The sequence below is a fragment of the Pseudorca crassidens genome, chromosome 16, assembly GCF_039906515.1.
Source record: "Pseudorca crassidens isolate mPseCra1 chromosome 16, mPseCra1.hap1, whole genome shotgun sequence".
In the NCBI taxonomy this organism is placed as follows: Eukaryota; Metazoa; Chordata; class Mammalia; order Artiodactyla; family Delphinidae; genus Pseudorca; species Pseudorca crassidens.
The window spans coordinates 36559846-36585974 of NC_090311.1; the positions used below are offsets into that span (position 1 = coordinate 36559846).

Here is a 26129-nt window from a genome sequence, read left to right on the forward strand (position 1 = left end):
AGATCAAGACTCCTGGACTTGAAAAACTAAGTATCCTTAATCTTTTGACCAGCAATGTTAAAAACTTTTTGGACCAAAGCAGATATAAATATTTGTATTAACCAAAATCCGCTTATCTTTCTTTTCTTTTCTGCAAACACGCTAATAAATGTACAAATAATTTTACGTAAATATTAAACATAAAGGACAAAGGAAAAATAGTGTCTCTCTCGAAACAACATGAAAGTTAACCAGTGAAAGGGACTTATTTATTAAGTCAAAATAAAACTTTACAATGACTGATATTTCATATAGTTATGTACCATTTTCCAAGTATTACTGTTTATTAAAGAAATTAAATCACCAGAAGTGATCCAAAAATTAAAAGCTTTTCAAATAATCAACATTTTAAAAGTAAATGAGAAAGGAAACCTTACCATAAAGAGTATCATAACTGTCATTATGCATAGCAACCTGAAAAAGATTTTTTTTAAAAAGTTAAAAAACATTGTTAAGATTAAATAACCAGCTTATTAATTACCTATCCAAGTAAGCCACCTGCCTTTCATCTACTCAATTCAACGACCTCTATTAATTTCCTTCCTAGTGAAATAATACATCCTAATAATAGGAAATTTGGGAAACCACAGAAAATATTAAAAAGAATATCATCATATATAATCACTGCCACTCAGAGGCAATTACTAGTAAAATTTCAATATATTCCCTTCTATATTTTTCCCTACACTTATTCCATTGTAAGCTTTTTCTCTCTATAATTAAAAATTATTTGTAAACATTTGGTGGCTGCCTAACTGAAGAGATGTGATGTGAAATGACTTAACTAAATAATACTAAGATAAACATCTTAATATATTATTTTTTTCTTCTGTAATTTAATTGTTCCCTTAGGTCATATACCTAAATCTGAATTGGTGGATGAAAATATGAACTTATTTTAAAGTTCTCACTCTTAGTATAGTATTGCCAAATTGCTTTGGAGAGACACATTTTACAATCAATATATGAAAGTGAAAGTGTGTATTTCACATCATACACCTGAAACTTCTATAATATTGTACATCGACTATACCTCAATAAAAAGAACTTTTAAAAAAAGTGCATATCTCAAGTTTTTAAAATTTTAATAATTTCATAGGCAAAATAACATTTTGTTTTAACCAGGTAACTTGTTAGGGGAAGTTTTTCTCATTATTAATGACTTTAATTTCCTCTATCAATTATCCATGCAATTATCCACCAATCTCCATAAATTTTGTTAAAATACTCACAATTTTACTTGCAGAGACCATAATCATGGATTCTGAACTTTGCTCTCCACTGAGCAACAATATTTTATTACCTTGAAACACTGATTTCTAAATTACTTTAAGAAGAAAATCCCCATCAGTGTTTTGAATATATTTATAAAGACTGTTAATAGTTTTTAACAATTTTAAATAGATAAAATAAATGTCTCAAAGCATAACACAAAATCCACAAGGCAAAGAAGGAATAAATAGACAAGTATACTTTATAAAAAAAATTTATTAAATAAAGAACTATTAAAAAGAAGAAAGAAAAGAGGAAAAAACATAACCTAACAGATAAGACACATGAATTAAGGTAGTAAAAGATTTACGACATGTTAAATGAAAGAGCAAGTTACAGAATGTCTGTATAATAAAATCTCATTTTTGTTAAAAAAAAAAAAAGACCAGGGCTTCCCTGGTGGCGCAGTGGTTGAGAGTCCGCCTGCCGATGCAGCGGACGCAGGTTCGTGCCCCGGTCCAGGAGGATCCCACATGCCGCAGAACAGCTGGGCCTGTGAGCCATGGCCGCTGGGCCTATGCATCCGGAGCCTGTGCTCCGCAACGGGAGAGGCCATGACAGTGAGAGGCCTGCGTACCGCAAAAAAAAAAAAAAAAAAAAGACCATATCGTACATATAGAGAAAAAGACATGAAGATATATGCAACTATATATGACTATGTTTCTGTGTGTATATATAGACACATACAGAAAGCTCTGTACATAGATTTTTTTGTGTGTACAGAGAGAAAAAGATCAAAAAGGATATGTTCATATCTGCTAATATTGGTTTTCTCTTCAGGAATGGAATTATAGGAAATTTTCACTTTTATTTTTCACATTCTCTTGTTTAGCTTTTGTGTATACATATTACTTTTACAATTAAAAAAAAGAATTTTTAAAAATCATTATATAGAAAGTTGCTGTTTCTACAGCAACCAAAAAAGATTTAAGAACCATTTACATTTGTATTGTTTAAACATTTCTGCTGTTTGTACAGTATGAAATAAGAAGAGATGACTTCAAAAAAGCTTTTAATACTTTTCTCAAAAAGAAAAGACAATAGCCACAAGCACCACAAAACAGTCCAATATAGGCTGAAACAAACTAAAGAGCTACTAAAAGGTCAGGATTATGTATATTTTACATACTAAAATACTCCCATACCTCTTTAATTTGTCGAAGCAATGCACTTTTGCTAGCTACTTCTTCTTTCTCTTGGTCTGGTGATAAACGTAAGTATTCTCTGGACCTATGTGGTTTAAGGGTCATCTTTGTACACAGTCTTTCCTGAAGACTATCAAATAATACATTCAAAGTTCGAGGTAGAATGCCAATATTTTCTTCTGTGCCTATGAAAAGAATTTTTGTTTTATACTCTCTTAGAAAAAAACATTCTTGAACTACCAAGTTTCCTTTTATACCACTAACAGGCAAGAGTAAAAAGCTGAGACAAGAGTGAGAGAAGTTGAAGGATTACTTGGTTTTCCATCATTTTGGTCTTAACTGTATAATTGACATTTTATCAACTATTATTCTGATGCAAAACCTGAAATTTTACATTCAGATCAGGCTTTAAGATTGGCTATCATTCATTATCACAAAGTATAAAAGTAAAATAAAATATAAAGTGTTTCCCTGGTTATCCATGCTTAATTCCCTATGTCACATCAATCCTTTTTCTAAGGGTTTTTTTTAAATTAATTATTTATTTTTGGTTGCGTCAGGTCTTCGTTGCTACACACGGGCTTTCTCTAGTTGCAACAAGCGGGGGCTACTCTTCGTTGTGGTGCATGGGCTTCTCATTGCAGTGGCTTCTCTTGCTGCAGAGCATGGGCTCTAGGTGTGTGGGCTTCCGTAGTTGTGGCACACAGGCTCAGTAGTTGTGGCTCACGGGCTCTAGAGCGCAGCCTCAGTAGTTGTGGCGCACAGGCTTAGCTGCTTTGTGGCATGTGGGATCTTCCCAGACCAGGGCTCGAACCCGTGTCCCCTGCGTTGGCAGGCGGATTCTTAACCACTGCACCACCAGGGAAGCCCCCTTCTGAGTTTTTATCATCATGTAATTCTCTACATATGGGTAAAATAGTCGATCTGAATTAAAAGCCATTGGCAATACACATTCAATATGCTATTACTATTAAAAATGGAGCAAATGTGCTAGGCAATGGAAACATAACTATAAGAAGTATTATGAAAATGAGTACATTATTAGTGCCTCTTTCTTCCTTTCTAGCAAAAATAAAACTATTTACCTTGAAATGTGTAAGTTTTTCCTGAATTGGTTAGCCCATAAGTAAAAATCAGCCGACTTTGTCCTTTCAAGAGGTCTTTAACTGGCTGTAGAATGCAACCCTGGAAGAATTCCTTCTGTGTAGTTTCTGGGCCAAAAACCTAAACAAGCATTTTTTTAAAAAAATCTTTTTAGAATGTTCAAGTTAATATCCACAATGAGTTCTACCCTTTCATGTTTTTAATATTTAAAAGATTTGTCCTACAAGATTCATTCTTAAAAGTTGCCATATTCCCAATTCCCACAAATACACCTGCTAGTTTAACTACTTTCAAAAAGCTTTCAAGATAGAAATCTGACCCAACCAATAACTCTTTTTTTTTGGCTGTGTTGGATCTTTGTTTCTATGCGAGGGCTTTCTCCAGTTGTGGCAAGCGGGGGCCACTCTTCATCGCGGTGCACGGGCCTTTCACTGTCACTTCCTCTCTTGTCGCGGAGCACAGGCTCCAGACACGCAGGCTCAGTAGTTGTGGCTCACGGGCCCAGCTGCTCCGCGGCAAAGTGGGATCCTCCCAGACCAGGGCTCGAACCCGTGTCCCCTGCATTGGCAGGCAGATTCTCAACCACTGCGCCACCAGGGAAGCCCCCAACCAATAACTTTTCATCTAGATTTTGAAAAGGATACTTCCCTCCACCAAAAAAAGATTGCAAGAACTCTACAAAGATTTTCTCACTTCCAATTATATATTTACACACCTGAAATTTGAGTCCTACCATTGAGAAAAAAATACCAGTACCTAAGATCTAAGTTTCATAAGCACAAGATGTATATAGTTCATTATATATAATTAGGTAGCAATTTAGCCTAAGCCAAGTTTCTTTTCCTGAAAAGAAAAATCTTCCATTTCACATGGGTACCTACCTTGGAAAAACTGAATGTCTGTGCCATCTGCCCAGAGCTTTTCTCACTTAATCGACCAAGGATACTTTGAGGATCCTTCAGCACAATGGTCTGTGAATCCAGAATATACACACAGCCCTAGAACACAAATAAATAAATAAAAACTAACAATAAGTAAATTAAAACAATGGTATTTTGCCCATTTAATGGAAGTAAAACATATTAAATTCAACACAAACCTCAGACTCATGTTCTTTTTCTGACTGTGTCAATGGTCTTACTCGAAGACAAACCTGGAGATAATCTTTGGATTCCAAACTGTTTGCCTTAAAAGGAGAAAATATTTTAAAAATAAAAAATATGGCTTTTCAGAGATTATCTTTCTTTAAAGTGGCTGATTGCTATAAAACAATCTGAGATTATACAAAACCTCTAAGCAAACAGTGACTCTTCTGTTTTTAACCACTTTATATGTTAAAAGAAAAATAAATCTGTTTTTAAAAAAACAAAAATACCACAAAAGACTCAATTTCCTCTGCCTTCTATATTTATACTTGAAGTTTACAATATGCTTCTTTGCCATAAGATCCTAACCTTTAAAACCAATACAAATAACAAGGCTCTAAGTCACTAAAACACAGAAATGTAGAATAAATCACAAGTAACCAGAATAGTCTATTAACCCAAATGCTCAATTGCATCACACACTTAGAATTTTTTTTGCTGTATGGCATTCTCTTTACTGCTTCCTTTGAGGAAGAAATGAGCTTAGTTCATTTTTTAAAAAATAATTTTAAATAAATGTTTTAATGTTTTTTTTAAAAAAAGGAAACAATGACTTGAAAAACACAACTCACCAAACAAGACACAAGAAGTAGACGATTTGAATAACCCTATATCTATTAAAGAAATTAAATTTACATTCAAACAAAATAATCCCACAAAAAAACTCCAAACCCTGGTAATTCATTGGTAAATTCTCTCAAACATTTAAGGATATAATCACACAAATTAAAGACAAACTCTTTAAGAAAATAAAGGAAGAGAGAACACTTTTCAACGAATTTTGAGTCTGCCATAACCTGGTCACCACAACCTGACAAAGATACCCTCAGAAAAAAATTACAAAACAATATCCTTAATTAAGATAGAGGCATGGGCTTCCCTGGTGGTGCAGTGGTTGAGAGACTGCCTGCCGAAGCAGGGGACACGGGTTCGTGCCCCGGTCCAGGAGGATCCCACATGCCGCGGAGCGGCTGGGCCCATGAGCCATGGCCGCTGAGCCTGCGCGTCCAGACCCTGTGCTCCGCAACGGGAGAGGCCACAGCAGTGAGACGCCCGCGTACCGGGGAAAAAAAAAAAAAAAAAGTAGAGGCAAAATGTTCTCCAAAGTGGTTGTACCATCTTCTATTCCTACAAGCAATGGATGAACATTCTAGTTGCTCTGCATGCTCACCAATGGGTGGTGTGGCCAGTCTTCTTCATTATAGCCATTCTAGTGGGTGTGAGGGTGGTATCTGATTGTGGTTTTAATTTATGCCTTTCCCTTTTGACTAATGATGTTGAGCACCTTTTCAGGTGCATACTGACCCTACGAATATCTTCTTTTGTGAAGTGTCTGTTCAAATCTTTTGTCCATTTTTATTAAACTGTTTGTTTTCTTATTATTAACGTGTAATTGTTTTAAATATATTCTGGATAAAAGTTCTCTGTCAGAATAAAAAAGAGGCAAAAATCCCCTAACAAAAATATTAGATAATATGTAAAACAGGATAGTACATCCTAACAAAAAATGGTTTATTCCAGAAAAGCAAGGTCAATTTAGCATTCAAAAATCAATTAGGGTACTTAAAAATATTAAAAGAATGAGAAGAAACTTTTATCTCTAATAGATGCAAAAAAGTGCATTTGAATGATGACTTGAATGTGATATATGAATTCAACATCCATTCATAATAAGAATTCTTAGCAAACTGGAATAGAAGGGAACTTCCTTCGCCTGATAAAGAGCATTTATAAGATACCTATAGTTAACATCATACTTAGTGATGAAAGACTGAATCAAAGATGAGTAGCAAGATGAGTAACAACCCAGGGATTTCTGCTCTCACTTCTATTCAACACGGTACTAGAGGTTCTAGAGGTTTTAGCCAATGTAATCAGGTGAAAGGAGGTGGAGGAAGGGGAGGAAGGGCGGGGGAAGAGAGAGAAAGGGAAGAGGAGGAGGAAAAGGAAAAAAAAGGAAAAGCATCCAGAATGGCAAGGTAGAAATAAAATCATCTTTATTCACAGACAACATGAACATACAAAAATCTGACATCTTCAAAAAAGTTACTAGAACTATTAAATGAGTTTAGCAACGTAGCATAATAGGAGATCAAAATGCAAAAATCAATTGTTTTTCTACATGCTGGCAAGAAATAGAAGTTGATTTTAAAGAGCGATACCATTTAGGATAACCTCAAAAATTATGAACTACTTAGAGAAAAATCTTACAAAAGATATGAAACACCTATATACTGAAAACTAAAAAACAGTGCTCAGAGAAAGTAAAGGAGACCAAAATAAATGGAGATGCACCTTGTTCATTATTTGGTAGACTCAATGTTGTTAATATGTCAATTCTTCCAAAACTGATCTACAGATTCAATGGAATTGCAATCAAAACCACAGGAGGCTTTTTTTTTTTTGGAAGAAATTTAAAAGCTCATTTAAAAACTCACAGAGAAATACAAAGTACCTAGGACAGTCAAAACAACTCTGAAAAAGAAGAAATTTGGTAGGCTAACAGTACCACCTGATTTCAACACTTATTTTAAAGCTACAGTAATCAAAACAGTGGGGTATTGGCAGCCAGACAAAAAGATCAATGAAACAGAATACATAGAGTATTCAAAAATAAACCTCCACATACAAGGGCATTTAATTTATGACAAAGGTGCAAAGGAAATACAGTACAGAAAGCATAGTTTTTTCAACAAATTGTGCTAGAACAACTGGATATCTATATGCAATAAAAAAATAGGAATTTGAAATATATACCTCACATTATCCAAAAAATTGATTCCAAATGGATCATAGACCTAAATATAAAATTAAAACTGTAAAACTTCTGAAAGAAAACACAGAAGAAAATCTTTGTGGCCTTGAGTTAAAGATTTCTTAGATACGCCACAAACAGCACAATAGTAACAGAACAAACTGGTAAAATGGACTTCATCAAAATTAAAAACTTCTCTTCCAAAAACACTTAAGGGATGAAAAGACAAGCCATAGAGGAAATGTTTGCAAAGGACATATCTGACAGATAGATGTATCTGGAAAACATAAAGAACACTTAAGATTCAATTAGAAAACAATCCAATTTTATTTAATGGACAAAAGATTTAAATTGACATTTCTCCAAAGATATACAAAAGGCAAATAACCACATGAAAACATATTCAACATCTTTAGACATTAGGTAAATGCAAATATCAATTTGATACCAATACACACCTATTAGAATGACTAAAAATAAAAGGATGACCCGTAATAGCCAGCATAAAATTGAAAGAATAAAGTTGGAGGACCGACAATACCCAACTTCAAGACATGTTATAAAGCTACAGTAATCAAGATAGTGTAGCACCGGCAAAAGAACAGAAGCAATGGAACAGAAGAGAGCCTAGGAATAGATCCACATGAATACAGACAACTGATGTTTGACAAAGAAGCAAAGGCAATACAATGGAGCAGACAGTCTCTTCAACAAATGGTGCTGGAACAACTGGACATCCATATGCAAAAAAATTAACCTAGACATAGACTTTACACCCTTCACAAAAATAACTTAAAATATCTGGATGACCTTGGCTTTGGCAATGACTTTTGTGATTCAATGCCAAAGAAATGATCTATGAAAGGAATAATTGATAAGTTGGGCTTCGTTAAAATTAAAGTTTTCTGCTTTGTGAAAGACATAGTAAAGAGAATGAAAAGACTGGGAGAAAATATGTGCAAAAATATATATCAAATAAAGGACTATTACCAAAATATACAAAGAACTCTTAAAATTCAACAATAAGAACACAAACTGATTAAAATGAGACAAAGACCTTACCAGACACCTTACCAAATAAGATATACAGAGGAAAAATAGCATATAAAAAGATGTTCCACACTGTATGTCATCAGGAAAATGCAAATTAAAAAGAGATATCACTACCCACCTATCAGAATGGCCAAAATCTTAACACTGACAACACCAAATGCTGTTGAGGATATGCATCAACAAGAACTCTCATTCACTGCTGGTGGGAATGCAAAATGTTACACCCATTTTGGAAGATAGTTAGGCAATTTCTTACAAAATTAAACATATTAGTACCATACACTCCAGCAATCACATTCCTTGGTACTTAACCAAAGGAACTGAAAACTTAACATCCACACAAAATCTGCAGGTGAATGCTCATAACAACTTTATTCACAGTTCCCAAAACGTGGAAGCAACCAAGATGCCCTTCAATAGGTGAATGAATGACCACATGAAAACATATTCAACATCTTTAGACATTAGGTAACTGCAAATATCTATCTGATACCAATACATAAAAATATCCATACAATGGATACAGTACATCCATACAATGGAATATAGTTTAGAAATAAAGCAAATGAACCATCAAGCCATGACAAGATATGGAGGATGCCATGACAAGACGTTAGGTGCCTATTGCTAACTGAAAGAAGCCAATCTGAAATAGCTACTGTATAATCCCAGCTATATGATACTCTGGAAAAGGCGACAATTTGGAGACAGTTAAAAGATCAGTGGTTACTGGGGGTGGGGGAGAGACAAACAGGCGAAACACATGAATTTTAGGGCAGTGAAAATACACTGTATGATACCATAATGATGGCTACCTGTCATCACGTTTGTTCAGACCTACAGAATGTACAACACCAAGAGTGAACCACAATGTAACTATACAGCAAGGACTCTGGGTGATTATCATGTGTCAGAGTAGATTCATCAGTTGTAACAAATGCACCGCTTTGGTAGGAGATGTTAATAATGAGGGAAGCTATATGGGGGTAGAGGGTATATGGAAAATCACTGTACCTTCTGCTCATTTTTGCTGTAAACATAAAACTGTTCTAAAAAATAGTCTGTTTAAAAACAAATAAGTAAATAAATAGATTGACGACACCAAGTGTTGGTGAAGATGTGGAGAAACTCAACTCTCCTACACTGCTGCTGAGAATATAAAATGCTATTATCACTTGGGAAAAGTTTGGTAGTTTCTTAAAAATGATCCAGCCATTCCAATCCTAGGTATTTATCCAAGGGGAAAAAAATAAAGGAAATATATGTCCATATAAAGATTTGTACACAAAAGTTCCTAGAAGCTTTGTAATAGCCAGAAACTATAAACACAAATGTCCCTCAGCAAGTGAACGGATAAACGGATAAATGAATTGTGGCATATCTAAACAATGGACAATAAAAAGGAATTACCTATTGATACACACAACATGCATAAAACTCAAAATAATTATGCTTAGTAAGAAAAGAGTACCTACTTTATGACTACATTTATATAAAGCTCTAGAAGTACAAACTAATGTTTGATCAGCCGTTACTTGGAGGTGTGATGGGAGGGAGGGATTACAAGGAGGCACAAAGAAACTTTTAGGAGTAATGGAAATATTCACTATTCTTGACTGTAGTGACATTCTCACAAGCATATGCATTATGTCAAAACTTGTCAAAGACTATACTTCAAATATGTACAGCTTATTGTATCTTAATTTTACTTCAATAAAGCTGTTAAAAATATAATTTACAATAGCATCAAATGCCATGAAATGTTTAAGAATATATTTAACAAAAGATATTGAAGGCCCCTACACGGGCCTTCAACAAAAGAAGTATAAAACATTGCTAAAACCTTAGAGACCTAAATAAATTGAGAAATATACCACAATCATGAATTAAAACTCTCCAATATTATTAAAATAGCAATTCTCTCCAAATGGATTCTAGATTCAATGCAATCCCAGTCAAAAATCCCAGTAGGCTGTTTTGTTGAAACTGGTAAGTCAATTCTAAAATTTATGAATATATTTACAAAGAACCTAGAAAAGGCAAAATATTCCTAAAAAAGAGAAGCAAATTTAGAGAATTCATACTATCTGATTTCACGTATTATTATAAACCTACAGAAATAGACAGTGAAGTATAGGCATAAGGATAAGCAAATAGGTCAATGAAAGAGAATAATCCAGAAATAGATTCACACATAGATACCCAGCCATTTGATTATCAATAAAGACACCAAAACAATTTAATGGGGAAAAGAAAGTCTTTTCAACACATAATGTTAAAGTAACTAGTTAAATGGAGGTTAAAAAAAAAAAAATCAACAAACCAATCAACCTGTATCCCTACATCAACTATACATAAAAACTAATTCAAGATGGATAACAAATATAACCATTAAAACAAAAGCTCTAACCATTTCTAGAAGAAAATGTTTTAAAAAACCTTCACCACCTTGGGCAAAGATTTCTTAGGACTTACAAAAGAAATCACCGTAAAAGAAAAACAAGTTAAATTAGACTTCTTTAAAATTAAAAACCTCTATTAATCAAGACACTATTGATCTGATAAAGGATATGTATCTACAAAGCATGAAGAACTCTCACAAATCAGTAATAAGACAAACAACCTAATTTTTTTAAGTAGGGAAATTATGTGAAGAGACATTTTACAAGAGAAGGTATAGGAATAGCCAAGAAATACTTGAAAAAGTGCTCATTTCAGGAAATGCAGACTAGAACCACAACAAGGTACTACTACACACTCATAAAATTACCAAGTGTTGGCAAAGAGGTGGAAGAACTGGAAGCTGCATACATTGCTGGTGCTGGTACAGTCGCTTTGGAAAACAGTTTCAGTTTTCTTATGAAGTTAAATATGCACTTACCATGTGACCCACAATTACTCCTAAGTATCGACACAAGAGAAATGAAAACAAAACATAAGTTCACAGAGAGGCTTGCACATAAACATTCAGAGAAGCATTATTTATAATGGCCCCAAAATGGAAATCACTCATATGTCCATCAAACTGTAAATGGATATGTGGCATATCTGCACAATGAACTACTATTCAGCAATAAAAAGTAACAAATTACTGACACATGATGCGTGATGGATCTCAAAAACAACATGCTAAGTAGGGATCAGCAAATTTTTTGTGTGTAAAGAAAAAACACTTAATATTTTTAGGCTCTACAGGCTCTACAGACTGTCACAACTACTCAACTCTGCCACTCTGTTGCGAAAGCAGACCTAGAAAATAAGTAAACCAATGAATATGACTCGTGATATTTGATTTTTACGTCATGAAACATGATTTTTCTTTTGATTTTTTTCTTCAACCATTTAAAAACATAAAAACCATTCTTAGCTTGTAAGCAATACAAAAACAGGAAATATAAAACCAGGCCATTATTTACCAACCCTTGTATTATGTGAAGGAAGGCACACACAAAAGTCTAGTAACGTATAATTCCATTTATACACCAAGAGGCATTTATCCCTTCCTCTCTTCTTTATCTATGATTAAATGAGCTAAAGTAGAAGAGCCTAGCACATGATGGGTATTAAATAATTATTATCGTTTTATATATGTTCCCTATACTCCTCTTTCCCCCTCCATCTTTCTTTATAAAATGGGTTAGTCCATCTCTCTAAGGCATCGAAATTAATAATCTAATCTGTAATAAATAGAATATAAATGGATTGAAAGTAAATGTATAAGAAAAAGTCTATAAACACAGCAAACATAGTGACAGTAGGTAGGGTAGAAGAAAGACTTATTTCTTAAACACTACTAAGTTAATTTTTTTTTAATCTGCATTATTTTTTAAACTAAGGCCTGCAATTCCTAGGGGCATAGTGGAATATTTTACATTTCTGAGGGAACCACCGCAGTACTTGACACATGTTGAACACCACGAACTATTAGCTTGAAGAAGTTCAGTTTCAACCTTAGATCACACTATTTCTTTTGATGATGTCATATCTTAGTGAAGCTGGATTTTCCAGTGGTGGTTGTGATAGAAAGCAAGTACGACCCCAAAACAATGAAGAACAGGAAATGCAGGTGGCAGTGTCTAATTTGATTCCAAAGCTTGAGAAGTTGTGCAGCACCCCAAATGCACACAGTGCCCATTAGTAAGTAACCGTGGTTATTGAAAACTAATATTTAAAAATTTCATAAGTTATTTTTTTCTCAAACGGCTACTAAGTCAGGGCATAAATAGTCATTAAGATGTCTGCACCTACTACGTGAAAAGGAACTGTTATGTATTTAGGGCACCATGAAAAAATTGCTGAGATAGAAGTTTGCCTTAAACCTACAAAGTTTGGAAAGCTCTGCTCTAGTTGTACCTGTCCACAAGTGTGTGTGTGTGTGTGTGTGTGTGTGTGTGTGTGTGCCCATTTGCTCTCAATCATGATAATCAACATAATACTTTTCTTGTACTTACCTCAGTGTTTGAAGCAACTAAGGAAAATTCACGAGAGAGGTCAAGCTTAATGCCATCAAAATTTATTTCCGAAGGCCTCGCAACGGGGTCAGCACTGAAAACGTAAGATGGTCTAGGCACTCCATCTTGATTTACATTAGATTCCATTCTGCAAGAATAACAGTAACTTCCTTAGATAACCTTAATAAATCATATATTCATAGTTTATAAAGTCTGTGAGTCCAGCCCACTACTTCTTGCCATGTAACTACATTTCCAAAAGGAAAACATTAGACTATTTCATCTATAACATGATGACCCATGGAAAGGACAAAAGACAATTATTTACAGATTTTAGATCAAATAATACTGGATACAGCCTACCACTACTATTCATGTGCTGCAACCTATGGGGAGATTCAGCCAAAGAGATTTCATGAGTAAAGGTAACCCATAAAATAAGAGAGTATAAAACACTCAGACTCTGCCTGAAATCCTCTCAGAAATCAAACAGTAAGGGCGGAGTAAATTATAACCTTGTGTTATTTTAGTTATTTAGTGTCTTCTGAAGAATGTTACTTACAGACTTTGTAATGTTTTAGCAATTAGGAGTCAGTAATCTGGACAATTACTTTCAACTGAATTCTTCCAAATAATGCAAGTAAAAAGTGAAATAACGTATGTGAACATATTCAAAACAGTACCTGATACATCACAGGTCTTAAAAATTAAGGCGAACATGGAATAATGCATCAGTAAACTATTACAACTAAATTAAACATCAAGTCACTAAATTTAAAGGTAAACTTAGGGGTAATCTTCACTGATAAAATATTAACATTAAAACATTTACTGAAAATCTACTAGGCGAATAATACCAGGGAGAAATGGAGAGAGCACTCTATTCTTTGAATATTATGAAATATTCAGAACAGTGACTGCCCACTAGAGTTCCTGGTTCAAGAAGGTAGTTAGTAACGGGCAACCATGGGGGTTAAATAAATGAGCCAAAGATGGCCCCTGTATACTGGCCCTGCATTGTTTACTTCTTCACAGCAGGCCAAGATCATTAGTTCAAAAACCCACTGAGGGGCTTTCCTGGTGGCGCAGTGGTTGAAAGTCCGCCTGCCGATGCAGGGGACACGGGTTCGTGCCCCGGTCCGGGAAGAGAGAGGCCACAACAGTGAGAGGCCCGCGTACCGCAAAAAAAAAAAACAAACAAACCACTGAGGTGTCAAACTCAAATTTTTACACATCTGTTTGCTTTACATATAGCCAAAATAAGCTCATTTTTAGCCATTTAGAGCCCAACTGGTTCCCACATCCCATGAAACTGCACCCAACCATCTGCTAGCCACAGATAAAAGCCAGGACTATAAGACCCCAAGCCACTGCTACCCTTTGGAGGTCTCTGACATAGTGACTCCCTACTGTGCTGCTGAGCAATATATCACTTACACAGAGCTCCCTCTCCTATTACCCCCACCCCTCCCCAATTCCCTTACCCTCTTCCCCTTCTAGGTGACTGGCCCTTCACTCTAGTCTCTGGAAAGTCTCAGGCTGTGGGCAACTTGCCAAGCACGCAAAGTGCCTGTCAAAGTGCTACCCCAGTAAAGCTCCTCGTAGGTTACTGCCACCTTGCGGTGTATCTTTTTCCTTGATCAGTCCTGAAACCCCCAAATTCAATACAACAGGGCTGTTTTTGGTTTTGTTTTTCCTAAATTGCAAAAAGAGTTAAAGAAATTACACATTTACCTTCAACAAAACCCAGCAAACTACAAGATCACCAATTATACAATTAAGTAAGTTTAATATCTTTATTGCTTTTTTTATTGTATAATCAGTGATGTAATCAAAATGAGAAAATTACTTAAATGCAGTTTGATAGAGTATTTCAAACATGCAATTTATGGGTGAAAATTAAGAAAAAAAGTATCTGATAGAATAAAAAATAAACACTGATCTAGAATATGGGAGGAAAGTGTGCAAAAATATGAAAGTACTGGCTTGACATTTCATAACTCAAATTTCATAGAAATGCCCAGGAAACTGGAAGGTAAGCTTCAATCTTTGCTTTCAATTAATTTTTGGTTAAAAAAACATATTGATAAATCTTTTATGAAATTACTAAGTTAAAAAGAATATTGTACCTCCTTAAAAAAGTAAGGTTACAGTAGTTTGTACGTGCTCATACGTTCAGTTTTCAATGAATAAACTGCCTCTTAACAATTATAAAATTAATGAGATGTACTATCACCTCCTGTACTTTTAGTTAACTTCTACTTATGTGTGGCCTCCCTAACTAGACTAGAAACTTCTTGAGGGCAAGGACCTTGTCTTATACTACTCTGTATCCCCTACAACAAATTCAGAGATTTATGTAGTGATAAAAACTCCCTGTATAGTGGCTTAATAATAAATAAAATCCTCTCTGCAAAAAAAAAAAAAAAAAAAAAAATTGGTCTTACTCTTTTCTGATATTATCTTTAGCAACAGCAAGGTTCAAGACCTCATTTCTCATTTCGGAAGGCTGTTCCCACGACTGAGAAACAGCATCTTTTATCTTCTCTCCAGTGAGATTTCATGGTTGAAGACTGATGAAAAATAAAATCTGCTACTGAATGACGTTTCTGAATGTCATCCACAAAATACAGTCTCAAAAAAAGTCTTCACAACTGATGAGTCCTTTATATTATTTTGCAAGCTGAAGTCTCAGGTCTTGGGTATCTAATAAAAAGTACACACTGTTATGCTGCTTCGGGGTGAACATGCTACCTTGTTTTAAGAACAAAAACAAACCTGAGTTTGATCACCTTGGGGATTAAAAACAAGCTAACCTATAAGGCATGACCTTTTGTCAATTAGTCCTTCAGTAAGGAATATTAAAGAGCTGCACCAGGCAGGAATCACTGAGCCAAAAAGTAGAACGAGATGGGGGAAACCTCCCAAACTGGGCGATGACAGCAGTCACTGCACTCGTCACACACACCCCCTTCCGCTTAGCACTGCAAAGCCCAAGAAGGGCGAGCCCCGGGCACCGGCAGCAGCCTGTAAATAACTGCACAGACGGCCACCACAGGGCCCCCATCCCTCCCAAATAACAGCACGTCACTTGCCGAGCAAACTGCTCACCTTAGGGATTCAGGACACCAGATTTGGCAATGGACGCCTGATCCTCAACACTAACAGCAGCAACAATAATAAAAATATTAATGATTGCAAATACTTAGTGCCTACTATACACCGGCACTTTCCAACAGGTTTACATATTATCATTTTATCTTCATAAGAGCCCGAAGAGGTAGGTTCTATTATTACCCCCTCTTACAGATGAGGAAACTGGCCCAGAAAGATTAAAGACGTTGCCTTGCGTCACACAGCCAATAAGCGGCGGAGACCAGATTTAAACCTTAACACGAGTACAACGGCTCAACCCCCCACAGAAGCGCACCCGGTGGCCCAGGCGTCTTCATTGCTCCGCAACCCAGCTCCTGAGAGTAACCTCAGGGATGTCCCGAGCCCCGTCGGAAGGTGCTCACACTGCCTGAGACCTTTCCTCACCTCACCTGGTATGTGAGCAGTCCCCCACCTCCTTCCGCGTACCCTCACCTGCAAACGTTGCCCCGCCGGCCCAACCTGGGAGCAGCGCCGAGTTATTTTCGTTTTCAAATTCAAACGGAACGCTGGGAGTGGGCGGAGCTTCCGGAACGACGCCCCGGAGCGCAGCCGGCTAGAGCTGTGGGCTTCCCTCCCACCCGCTCCCGGGACAAGCTTTCAAATTTGGGGGCGGGGCTCGGAATGCCGGGCGACCAATGGGCGGAAGCGGCCTGGTGAGCGGCCAGTGGGCGGAGTTTCCCTGGGGCTCTGCTTGCCGGGCTAGGTAGGGCGCTGCCTCGGGGGTGCGGTGGGTACCACCCTCTGTTGGCGGCGGCGCGGATCTCGGATTCCATCCTGGAGACAATAAAGACGTGGCGGAGGCCCCGAGGTGAGGTAGCTGCCACACTTAGCTCCGCGACTACACTAGGGACCAGCCAACGAATGGCAGGCCTTGTCCTTGCGGGCCGGAATAGGCTCCGCATCGGGAGAGTCACTTAGAATGAGCGCTGCCCGCACTCCGAGGGTCGCTTCCTTCGCTGCATGATCCTACCTGTCGTCCACAGCGGCCCTCGTGGACGAGATACATTTTTCCCAGAGAAGATTTTCAAAAGCATTCTTTCTCTTTTTGTTTTTGCCATTCTGAAAATATAATGCAACTACCGGCGTGAGGCGCTGTACTGTGACATTCTATCTTCCATGCATAGGCAAGGTCTTTGCTGTGCCCGAAATGTAAGTGCCAGTACATCTTATCTGCTTCTTTTAAAGTGATCCTCTTCTTTTGATGCGGTGTTATTACAGTCATATGACAAGTATTTACTACTTAGGCCATCTCTCCCTGCTGTACTTCATTTTAAAGAAAAGTAACTGCTAACGTTAATTGAGCATTTACCTTGGCCAGTCATGGTGCTAAACTTTTAAAACTGATTGTCGTACTGATCCTGAGAACAACCCTGTGAGGTAGGTACTGTTATTATGCCCCTTTTATAGGTTTCGAGGAAACTGAGTTCATATGATTAAGTAATTTGCTCAAAGGCATACAGCTATTAATGGTGGAACTGGGATTTTAAACTCAGCTGAATGACTTCAAGACCCACCCTCTCACATGTGATCTTATTTTTGACTCTTTTACTTGGTTAGTAGCATTTGTAGAATAGTACCTGGTTTGATGAGCTTACTGTCTTCCTTTTCTTATTCTATATTTATATTTCCCATAACCTCCCCCTTCCTTCTCTAACTTCCCACTGCCTGCTTATTCAGTTTGCCTTCTTTATCCACAAAAAAATCATATTTGTGGTGAGCTAGTTTGGAGTAGAGAAGAGGATGCAGGACCAGGAGTAAAAATGAACAGAGAAAGTAGGTGTGAAAGGGAAGAAAGGAGGGAAGATAGAATAAAACTGTGCTTTACTGTTCCGGCTGGAACTTAAGTCTTTAGGGGCCGCTGTGTCAAAGTCTCCATTTCTCCCTCAGGCACTTCTACCCCTAAATCTGCCCTTCCTGCCGTACCTCATAATGCCTTTATTGATTTACTAGCTGTTACTGATTTCCAGCTCCAGGTGCTACATTTATTTATGTTCAATAGATATTTATTGAAAACCTTCTATGTGCCAAACACTAGGCTAGGAGTCAGTTGAAACAGTGGAGGAGAGCTAGCAAAACAGACCCTAACCCTCCAGGAGCTTATATTCTAATAATTGAGAAAAAATTGCAAAGACAAATTATTGAGAAATTACAACTGTACTGAGTGGTTTGAAAGAAATGTTTAGAGGTGAAAGACTATGTCACAGGGGAACCTGAGCAAATAATGTTTGATCTGGATCTCCAAGGGTCATTCGGCGTTAACTAGGTTTAAAAAAGAGAGGAGGGCTTCCCTGGTGGCGCAGTGGTTGAGAGTCCGCCTGCCGATGCTGGAGACGCGGGTTCATTCCCCGGTCCGGGAGGATCCCACATGCCGCGGAGCGGCTGGTCCCGTGAGCCATGGCCGCTGAGCCTGCGCGTCCGGAGCCTGTGCTCCGCAGCGGTAGAGGCCACAGCAGTGAGAGGCCCGCGTACCGCAAAAAAAAAAAAAAAAAAGAGACGAGTAAGCACTCCAGGCATAAGGACTGTAATACCAGGCACAGGGGCAGGATAAATACTATACAAAATCCAATGGATTCTCTGTCTTATTTTATTCTAGCTCCCAGAAGCATTCCACACAGTTTGTTTTATCCACACAGTTAAATGTTTCAGCCTTGAAACTTCACTTGGCCTCTGGGTCAGCAAAAGGTCATTCTCTCCTTGTTTACTCTTAACCTTACCAGCTGCCCAGCTTAGTCTTCTTTTCTGTCTCTTCTGCCTAAACTCTAAATTATGGGAATCCTCAGAGCTTGGTTTTGAGCTTCCCCTCTCCCCCCCCTTTTTCTCTCCTCTACAGTATTCCTCTTGGCAAACTCATCAACTCCCATGGATTTGAATATCTTTATACTGATAACTCCTAAATTCCTTATCCTCCCCAGACCTCTCCTCTGAACTTCAACCAAAAGCAAATATCTCATTATCCACTTATCATCTCCACTTGGATGTATAACTTAACATATTCAGTATGGGACCTTGATTTTTCATTCCAAAACTTAAAGCCTCTCCTCCCAAATCTCTGTCTCTGTAAACAACACCACCATGTATCTACCCAGTTACTCATGAGAAAGAATCATTTTTGAGTCCTCCTTTTTCCCCACCACTCTCATCCAGCTCATAAGTGTATCTGTTGTACGTTTGTGTTATAAGTGAAATAAATACTCCTTTCCCTTTTCATGGCTCCGACCACTGCAGCCTCCCATCTGTCTACCTGCTTCAGGTCCTGTTCTCCATTCTTTATAGGGCAACGAAACCAATCTTAAAATGGAAATGATCATGTCAGTCCCTAGCTTAAAGCCCTTCAATGCATTTTTAGAATAAAATAATATTTATATGGTTCAGTGAAGAAAAAGTGCAAAAGAATATACAAAGTATGCTAACTTTTGTGTAAGCAAGAAGGAGAAATGAGAGTCTACATACTTATATGTATGTATACCACACACCCATTTTTGGCCTATTTTTGAAGATAGAAATACAAAAACTATAAAACAGAAAATTAGTTGAAAATGGTTATCTATAGGAGATGGGAATATTTTGCAGGGATTAGTGATAGGAGTGTGGCTCTCTGAATAAACTTCTTTTTTAAAAAAAGAGGACTTCCCTGGTGGCGTGGTGGTTAAGAATCCACCTGCCAATGCAGGGGACATGGGTTCGATCCCTGGTCCGGGAAGATCCCACGTGCCACAAAGCAGCTAAGCTCATGCACCACAACTACTGAGCCTGCTCTCTAGAGCCCACAAGCCACAACTACTGAGCACATGTGCCACAACTACTGAAGCCCGTGTGCCTAGACCCTGTGCTCCAAAACAAGAGAAGCCACTGCAGTGAGAAGCCCAAGCACTGCAACGAAGAGTAGCACCTGCTCACCACAACTAGAGAAAGCCCACGTGCAACAACGAAGACCCAATGCAGTCAAAAATAAATAAAATAAATTTAAAAAAAAGAGTTTTGCCTTTTCAAAAAATTAAATCTAAAACAATGGAAATAAAAGCAAGCCCTAAAATTTAACACAAAGAAAGAGATGAACTTACCTGTATATCAAATTGTCAGCATAGCCACACAGAGAAAAAGAACTTCTTCAATTAAGTTGAGCGTAGTACTCTATATACTGGAGTTAGGAGTTGTGGGATCCAATGTAAGAGCAAAAGAAATGTAAAGACATCAATAACTTGGTTTAGTAGGTTTGATGTTTAAAGTGGTATTGGTTTAGTAATCTTGAATCTGTTATACATGTGTTATAGGAAAAAGCAAAGGAGTAAATATATTCATGTTGTTTGGTACCAGGGTTCTCACTGTGGGAGAAGGGAAATAACAAATATGGTATGATAGAAAGTAAGGAAGAACCCCAGGATGATAGATTTGAGTTGGTAGTAGAATGACATTATTATTATTTTATCTAAATTGGGTCCACTGAGAGGGCCTGAAGGTCTGGAAGCCCTGGCACCCCAGTAACAATGAGCACCCCTAGGACCAAGCCACACAAATGGTTTCTAAATACCACTTATCACTAAAAGGAACCAGTACTCCTTGGAGAAAAGGCTGATTCCAGGACTGGAGCAGGGAAATTATAAAGTGAGCCTAGAACATTCTTGTCAGAAAGCAAAGAAGTCCTTAGAGATTAATAGGGTCATTCCAAAAGGACACTGGATCTGGCCTAAAGCGGCTTCCACTAACCATGCTTGGAACAATTTGAACCTCAAAAAGAATAAGAATAATGATGGTAATAGATTAAAACAGGTTTAATTTTTTTTTTTTTTTTTTTTTTTTTTTTTTTTTGCGGTACGTGGGCCTCTCACTGTTGGGGCCTCTCCTGTTGCGGAGCACAGGCTCCGGACACGCAGGCTCAGCGGCCATGGCTCACGGGCCCAGCCACTCCGCGGCATGTGGGATCTTCCCGGACCGGGGCACGAACCCGTGTCCCCTGCATCGGCAGGCGGACTCTCAACCACTGTGCCACCAGGGAAGCCCAGGTTTAATTTTTTAAGTCCTCTTCGTTAGCGGGGTGGATGGGGGAGAAAAGGACTAACAATGAAAAGCTCTTCTTTACACAAGAATGCCAGTTAATGAATGCAAAAAGAATAATAAAATATTGCCCATATTGCAACTCCCATTGTAAAAATTGACATAGATAAAGCTTATCAAAGAATACTAAAACAATGGATAAAGGATGCTAAACCATTGGCTAAAAGGTTGTTGGGGAGCAGGATATTAACACTATCTCAAAGAATCACCCTAGAGATTAACTCTTAATTAGGGGAAAAGGTAACTTTACAATGTAGAGATTTATTTATGAGACATACCTTAATCAAGTGAGGAAACAACATCACCAGTAATGGGACTGTCTATCACCTGGTACTATTTGTGCCAGCAATGTTTAACCTGAATCTAATCATGAGGAAACAATCAGAAGGTAGAGCATCTTACAAGACAACAGACCCAGGCTCTTCAAAAATGTCAGTGTTTGGGAAAGAGAAAATCAAAAGGTGGTGGATTGCTTTAGTCAGGAGAGAGGTGTTGCTAAATGAAATTCATGAATCTTGATTGGTTCATAGATCTTTTAAAAAGTAACTGCAAAAAACAGTTTGTGGACAATTGTGGAAATACAAATATGGACCACAACGTAGATGATACTGAATCAGTATTAAATTTTGGACGTGTGATAATTTGTGACTATGTAGAAGCATGTCTTTGTTTTGGGAATATGTTTGCTTCAGTATTTAGCAGCAAAGTGTCACAGTGTCTGCAACTACTTACCTTCAGAAGATTTGGGGAAAAAATAAAACAAAAACAAAATAGAAAGATGTTAGGGAGAACAAAAGAACAGAGAAAATAGAACCAAAAAAGCAAATGTGGCAAAATGTTAATAATTTGTGGATCTAAATAAAGGGTGTAACGATGTACATTGTGCCACTCTTTCAACTTTTCAAAACAGCTTGGAGCTTTTCTAAAATAAAAAGAAGAGGGAAAAAACTTCCTGATTCTTTACAATGGCCTACCAGGCCCCACAGGACCAGGCGCCAGCCAATCTCACTCCCCACTTTCTTACCTTTGTGCAGTGAGTTGATCTACTCTGGGTACCGCAAACACACCAGCTGTTTCCAGCATATGTGAACTTTGCATGGGTTCTGTCCACCTGAATTCTCTCCTCCCCATTCATCGTGTGGCTCACTTCTCTTCCTCCTTTACATCTCATCTATATAATGTTACCTGCTTAGAGAAGATTTTCTGTCCATCTTATCTCAAATGACCCTCTTTTTATTTGCGGGCTCAATTCCATTTTCCTACTTTTTACAACCAGCAATTATTATATTTTTTATAATAATTATTATATGTCTGTTTTTTGTTGCCATTGTTGTTCTCCCACCTCCTAAAGGTAAGTTCTATGAGTACACAAACTGTGTTTCTCTCTGTCACTGATGTATCCTCAATGACTCCATAAATACATGGTGATCAAATAAATATTTGCTGAACAATGAACGAAGGCTGATGTGCCTGGGGTGGGTAGATACCACGGAGAGGGATGGGCCAAGGCTAGATCCCACAAGACTTAGCTCAGTTACTGATTTGTGTCCTTATTCTAAGAACAATGAGAAATCAATGGACTGCTGTAAGCGTGAGCACCATACAATACAATTTGCCTCTGTGTTTTGAAAAGGTTAATCTGGAGCAGAGAATAGAGGCAACCAAGGAGAATGCCGTTGAACCAGCTAGGAGGCTATTGCAGGCATCCCAGCAAGAGGTGACAATAATGTGGACTTGGGAGATGCCTGAGCAGATGCAGAAGACTGGACGGATTTCAGAGGTACTTTTTTCCTACGTTTTCCATTTCAGCACCAGACACTGGGTTTTCCCTTAGAAACATAGAGCCAGCTTGACTGGGAGATGCTTAAGATTCAGTCCCCATTCCAAATAATTCTCTTGAAGTGAACATTAGCATAAGATGAAAAAATTGTTAAGTTACGTCAAGCCGATGGTCACAGCGTCTACTGGTAGTAATAGCTAACTTTTTATGTGCCAGATGCTATTCTAAGCACTTTACACTCATTCAATCCTACATACCCTATATTTTGTTATTAGTATCCTGCATTTAACTGAGGAGAAAACTGAGACATGGCACTATTGAGGAGTAGTAAAGGTATCTGCTACGTGGAGGTGTTAGGTTTAGTTCAGGTAATGTTTGTAAAGTACTTATAAAAGTGGCTGGCACATGTTAAATAATAATTTGTTGTATAAACAATAAACAATGGAATTGGAATTGGAATCTGGGTAGTTTGGCTGTAGAGTCTGTGCAATTAACCACTGCATTCTACTGCCTCTTAAAGTTTGGACTGAACACCCTTGGAATTCTATTAAAAAGACTGAGTGCCTAGCTCCTGCTGCAAAGCCACCTTCAAACGCAGGACAAACAGTTTTACAATCCCAAAACTCGATATGTATTGATTACAAAGATTTGAATAACAGGTTCAATGAACATTTATCGAGCACCCATTATGCAGCAGGTATCTCTACCCTTAAGACGTCTTCAGTTTAGAGCAAGCCTTTCTCAGTCTGAGATTTCAAGAGTTAATCCCTAAGGCACCCACTGTATGTAATGCATTAATTTCACTCCTGTGTCTCTAGAACGGTATTACTTCTGTACCATCCTGAGAAAATTGGAAAAATAGTGACACAAATAATTCTTTTATGTCCTGTGGTTTATATAGGGAACGCCATGCACAATTTCAAAACACTATGACAAATGTTATGGTAGAAGTGTACAAGGAGTAATAGCTGCAGAATGAGTATGATTTAAGAGTGACACCTCTGAAGTTAGGCAGATCTGAATTTGAATATAAGCTCAGCCACTTACAGGAAGTGACCTCAGGAAAGATATTTAACTTCTTAAAGTCCCATAAAGGTGTGAGGATTAAAATAGCATTTGTGAGTTATTTAGTAAAGTCCTGACGCATCGTGTGTTTCATTATGGTGGTTATTTTCATCGTCTGCTTATTAAGTCACTGGAATGCAAGCTCATGAATGTCTGTCTAGGACCACTGTAGCCCTGACACCTAGAACAGTGCCTTGCATATAACAGCCATTGGATAAATATTTTTTGTATTTAATTAATAAATGGCATCCAGCAAGGAAGATCTCATAAAGTGGCATGTAGGCTAAAATGAATGAATGGGATTTGCCAGTGAATTGCAGAGGGAAGCCCTTCCCGGCAATGAAAACATATGAGGCAATGAGAAAAAAGACAAGAGCACACAAAAGTTTACAAAAACTGTAAGTACATAGTTCTGTAAAACTGTGAGTATAGCGAAAGTGGATAATGTCAGGAGATGAAAAAGGTAGGTGGGACCTAGAGCATGAAGAGCCTTGTATAACTGCTAAAAAGAGTTGAACTACTAGAGTTTATAGGGCATAGGAGGCTGTGCCCAGCAGAGACATGGAGGGAAAAGTGGAGGAAGAGAAGCAGCAGAAAGAATTAGGTCTATAATATCTCAGTCTCATGATCTGGGAGTCAAGATGTGAAGGACAAAACATAGAAGTTTATTATTTATAGGTGCAAAGGTAACCAGTAGAGGCAGAAAAATAACCATAATTCTCTTGGCTAAATGCTTCTCTGTCATTGTAGGAAGTAAATAGATAATATCTATAATTGATACATGAAGAGATAACATTAGGAGCATGCTATATTCAAAGATATGTCAAAAGAACCAAAAGTAAATTATAAGGGTGATTGCTTCTGGGAAGCAGGGCTGGAGTTGTGGGCAGGGGAAGCTTTTCGTTATAAACTTTTTTAAAATTTGTAGTAAACATTTTCTAATGTAATGTGTCAGAGCAAAGACACATTTCTTTATTAAGCACTTACTCTGTGTCAGCTGTAAGACCTCATCATCTTAGTGAAGGAGGCTCCCCACTCCTGAGTCTGCAGAGGTTGCATCTTTTGCCATCTTTCTAAAATATGCTAAACTACTATGTGCCTGAGAGCTTCTGCACTTTATGTTCCCTCTATCTGTTCCTTCCAAATGTCTCTGCATGACTAAGTCCACCTCATTATTCAATGTTACCCTCCCCAAAGAGGCTGTCTTTGCCCACCTTCCCTGCAGTTGCTCCCTTCACCCTCCAACCAGTCACTTTCAATCCAGTTGGCCTCCTTTACTTTCTTCCTGACACTTACAATAACTGAAATTACCTTATTTATCTGTTTACACTATGTCTTCCCGCACCACAGTGCAAGCTTATGAGACAGAGACCTCATCCATCTTGTTTACTATGTCCCTAGTACCTAGGACAGTGCATGGCACATAGTAGGTGCTCAATAAATATTCATTAGGTATTCAATAAAATTTTATTAATTGGATGTATAGATGAATTAGTACTGTGCATTTTCCTATATGCCATCTCATTTAGTCTTAAGACCCTAATACTTCTCCAGTATAAATATATACATGTAAATATATATACACACACACATACACCAGAGGTGGGTTTCCCAGTCCAGACTCTTCCAAGTGCCAAAACTGTGGCTTCTCTTTCTTCTTCATTTTCGATGTCCTCTGGTGGTGAAGGATCTCACACTATTTTGAAAAGATGTTTTGTGTCCTGTTAACAAGGGTAAAATTAACAGACAGCAGTTCATGTGGGCGGCTACCAAAGTCGTAGGACACAGGTGGACATCCTTCACCTGGATGAGCTAAGAGGCCGAGCGCAGGTGCTGTGATGACCTGACAGTGATGACAGTAGCACCTGTGGCTCTTCTACACAAAGAGGCATGCTCACTTGAATGGTGGGGTTGGGCTGCAGTCACTGGCCTCCCTTCCACATAGCTCTCCAGGGTTGGTCAGCAACCATCTCACATGGGCTCCCTCCCCACTCTGCCCTTTTGTGGAAGTCAGTCAATTGAATATTAAATGTCTCTTTCTCTTTGAATCCATGATCTAACAATCTCAGTTGTCCACAAGTCAACATGGATACATGTAACTACACGGAAGTG

The 26129-nt window shown here is 37.8% G+C and overlaps 2 protein-coding genes across 21 annotated transcripts in view; one reads left to right on the plus strand and one right to left on the minus strand.

Moving 5' to 3' along the window:
- The window catches only part of KIF20B (kinesin family member 20B), a 74904-nt gene extending 58217 nt beyond the window's left edge, over positions 1 to 16687 (minus strand). For 6 of the 14 annotated variants that reach the window (XM_067710046.1, XM_067710042.1, XM_067710044.1 and 3 more), the window contains exons 1-8: positions 16553 to 16667; positions 15412 to 15670; positions 12965 to 13112; positions 4660 to 4746; positions 4442 to 4558; positions 3542 to 3680; positions 2457 to 2641; positions 417 to 453 (exon numbers count right to left, since the gene is read on the minus strand). In XM_067710046.1, the coding sequence (XP_067566147.1) occupies positions 417 to 453; positions 2457 to 2641; positions 3542 to 3680; positions 4442 to 4558; positions 4660 to 4746; positions 12965 to 13112; positions 15412 to 15464 (766 nt within the window). In that variant the 5' untranslated portion in view covers positions 15465 to 15670; positions 16553 to 16667. Of the gene's footprint in view, positions 1 to 416; positions 454 to 2456; positions 2642 to 3541; positions 3681 to 4441; positions 4559 to 4659; positions 4747 to 12964; positions 13113 to 13989; positions 14161 to 15411; positions 15671 to 16075; positions 16355 to 16509 lie in introns of those variants that run through there. The other 8 variants (XM_067710033.1, XM_067710034.1, XM_067710035.1 and 5 more) reach the window with 8 other exon arrangements.
- The window catches only part of PANK1 (pantothenate kinase 1), a 111569-nt gene continuing 101815 nt past the window's right edge, over positions 16376 to 26129 (plus strand). For 2 of the 7 annotated variants that reach the window (XM_067710052.1, XM_067710056.1), the window contains exons 1-3: positions 16793 to 16928; positions 17245 to 17269; positions 22806 to 22952. Coding sequence is in view for 4 of the 7 variants with exons in the window: in XM_067710056.1 (XP_067566157.1) it covers positions 22899 to 22952 (54 nt within the window). In the remaining 3 variants the exon portion in view is untranslated. The other 5 variants (XM_067710051.1, XM_067710055.1, XM_067710057.1 and 2 more) reach the window with 4 other exon arrangements.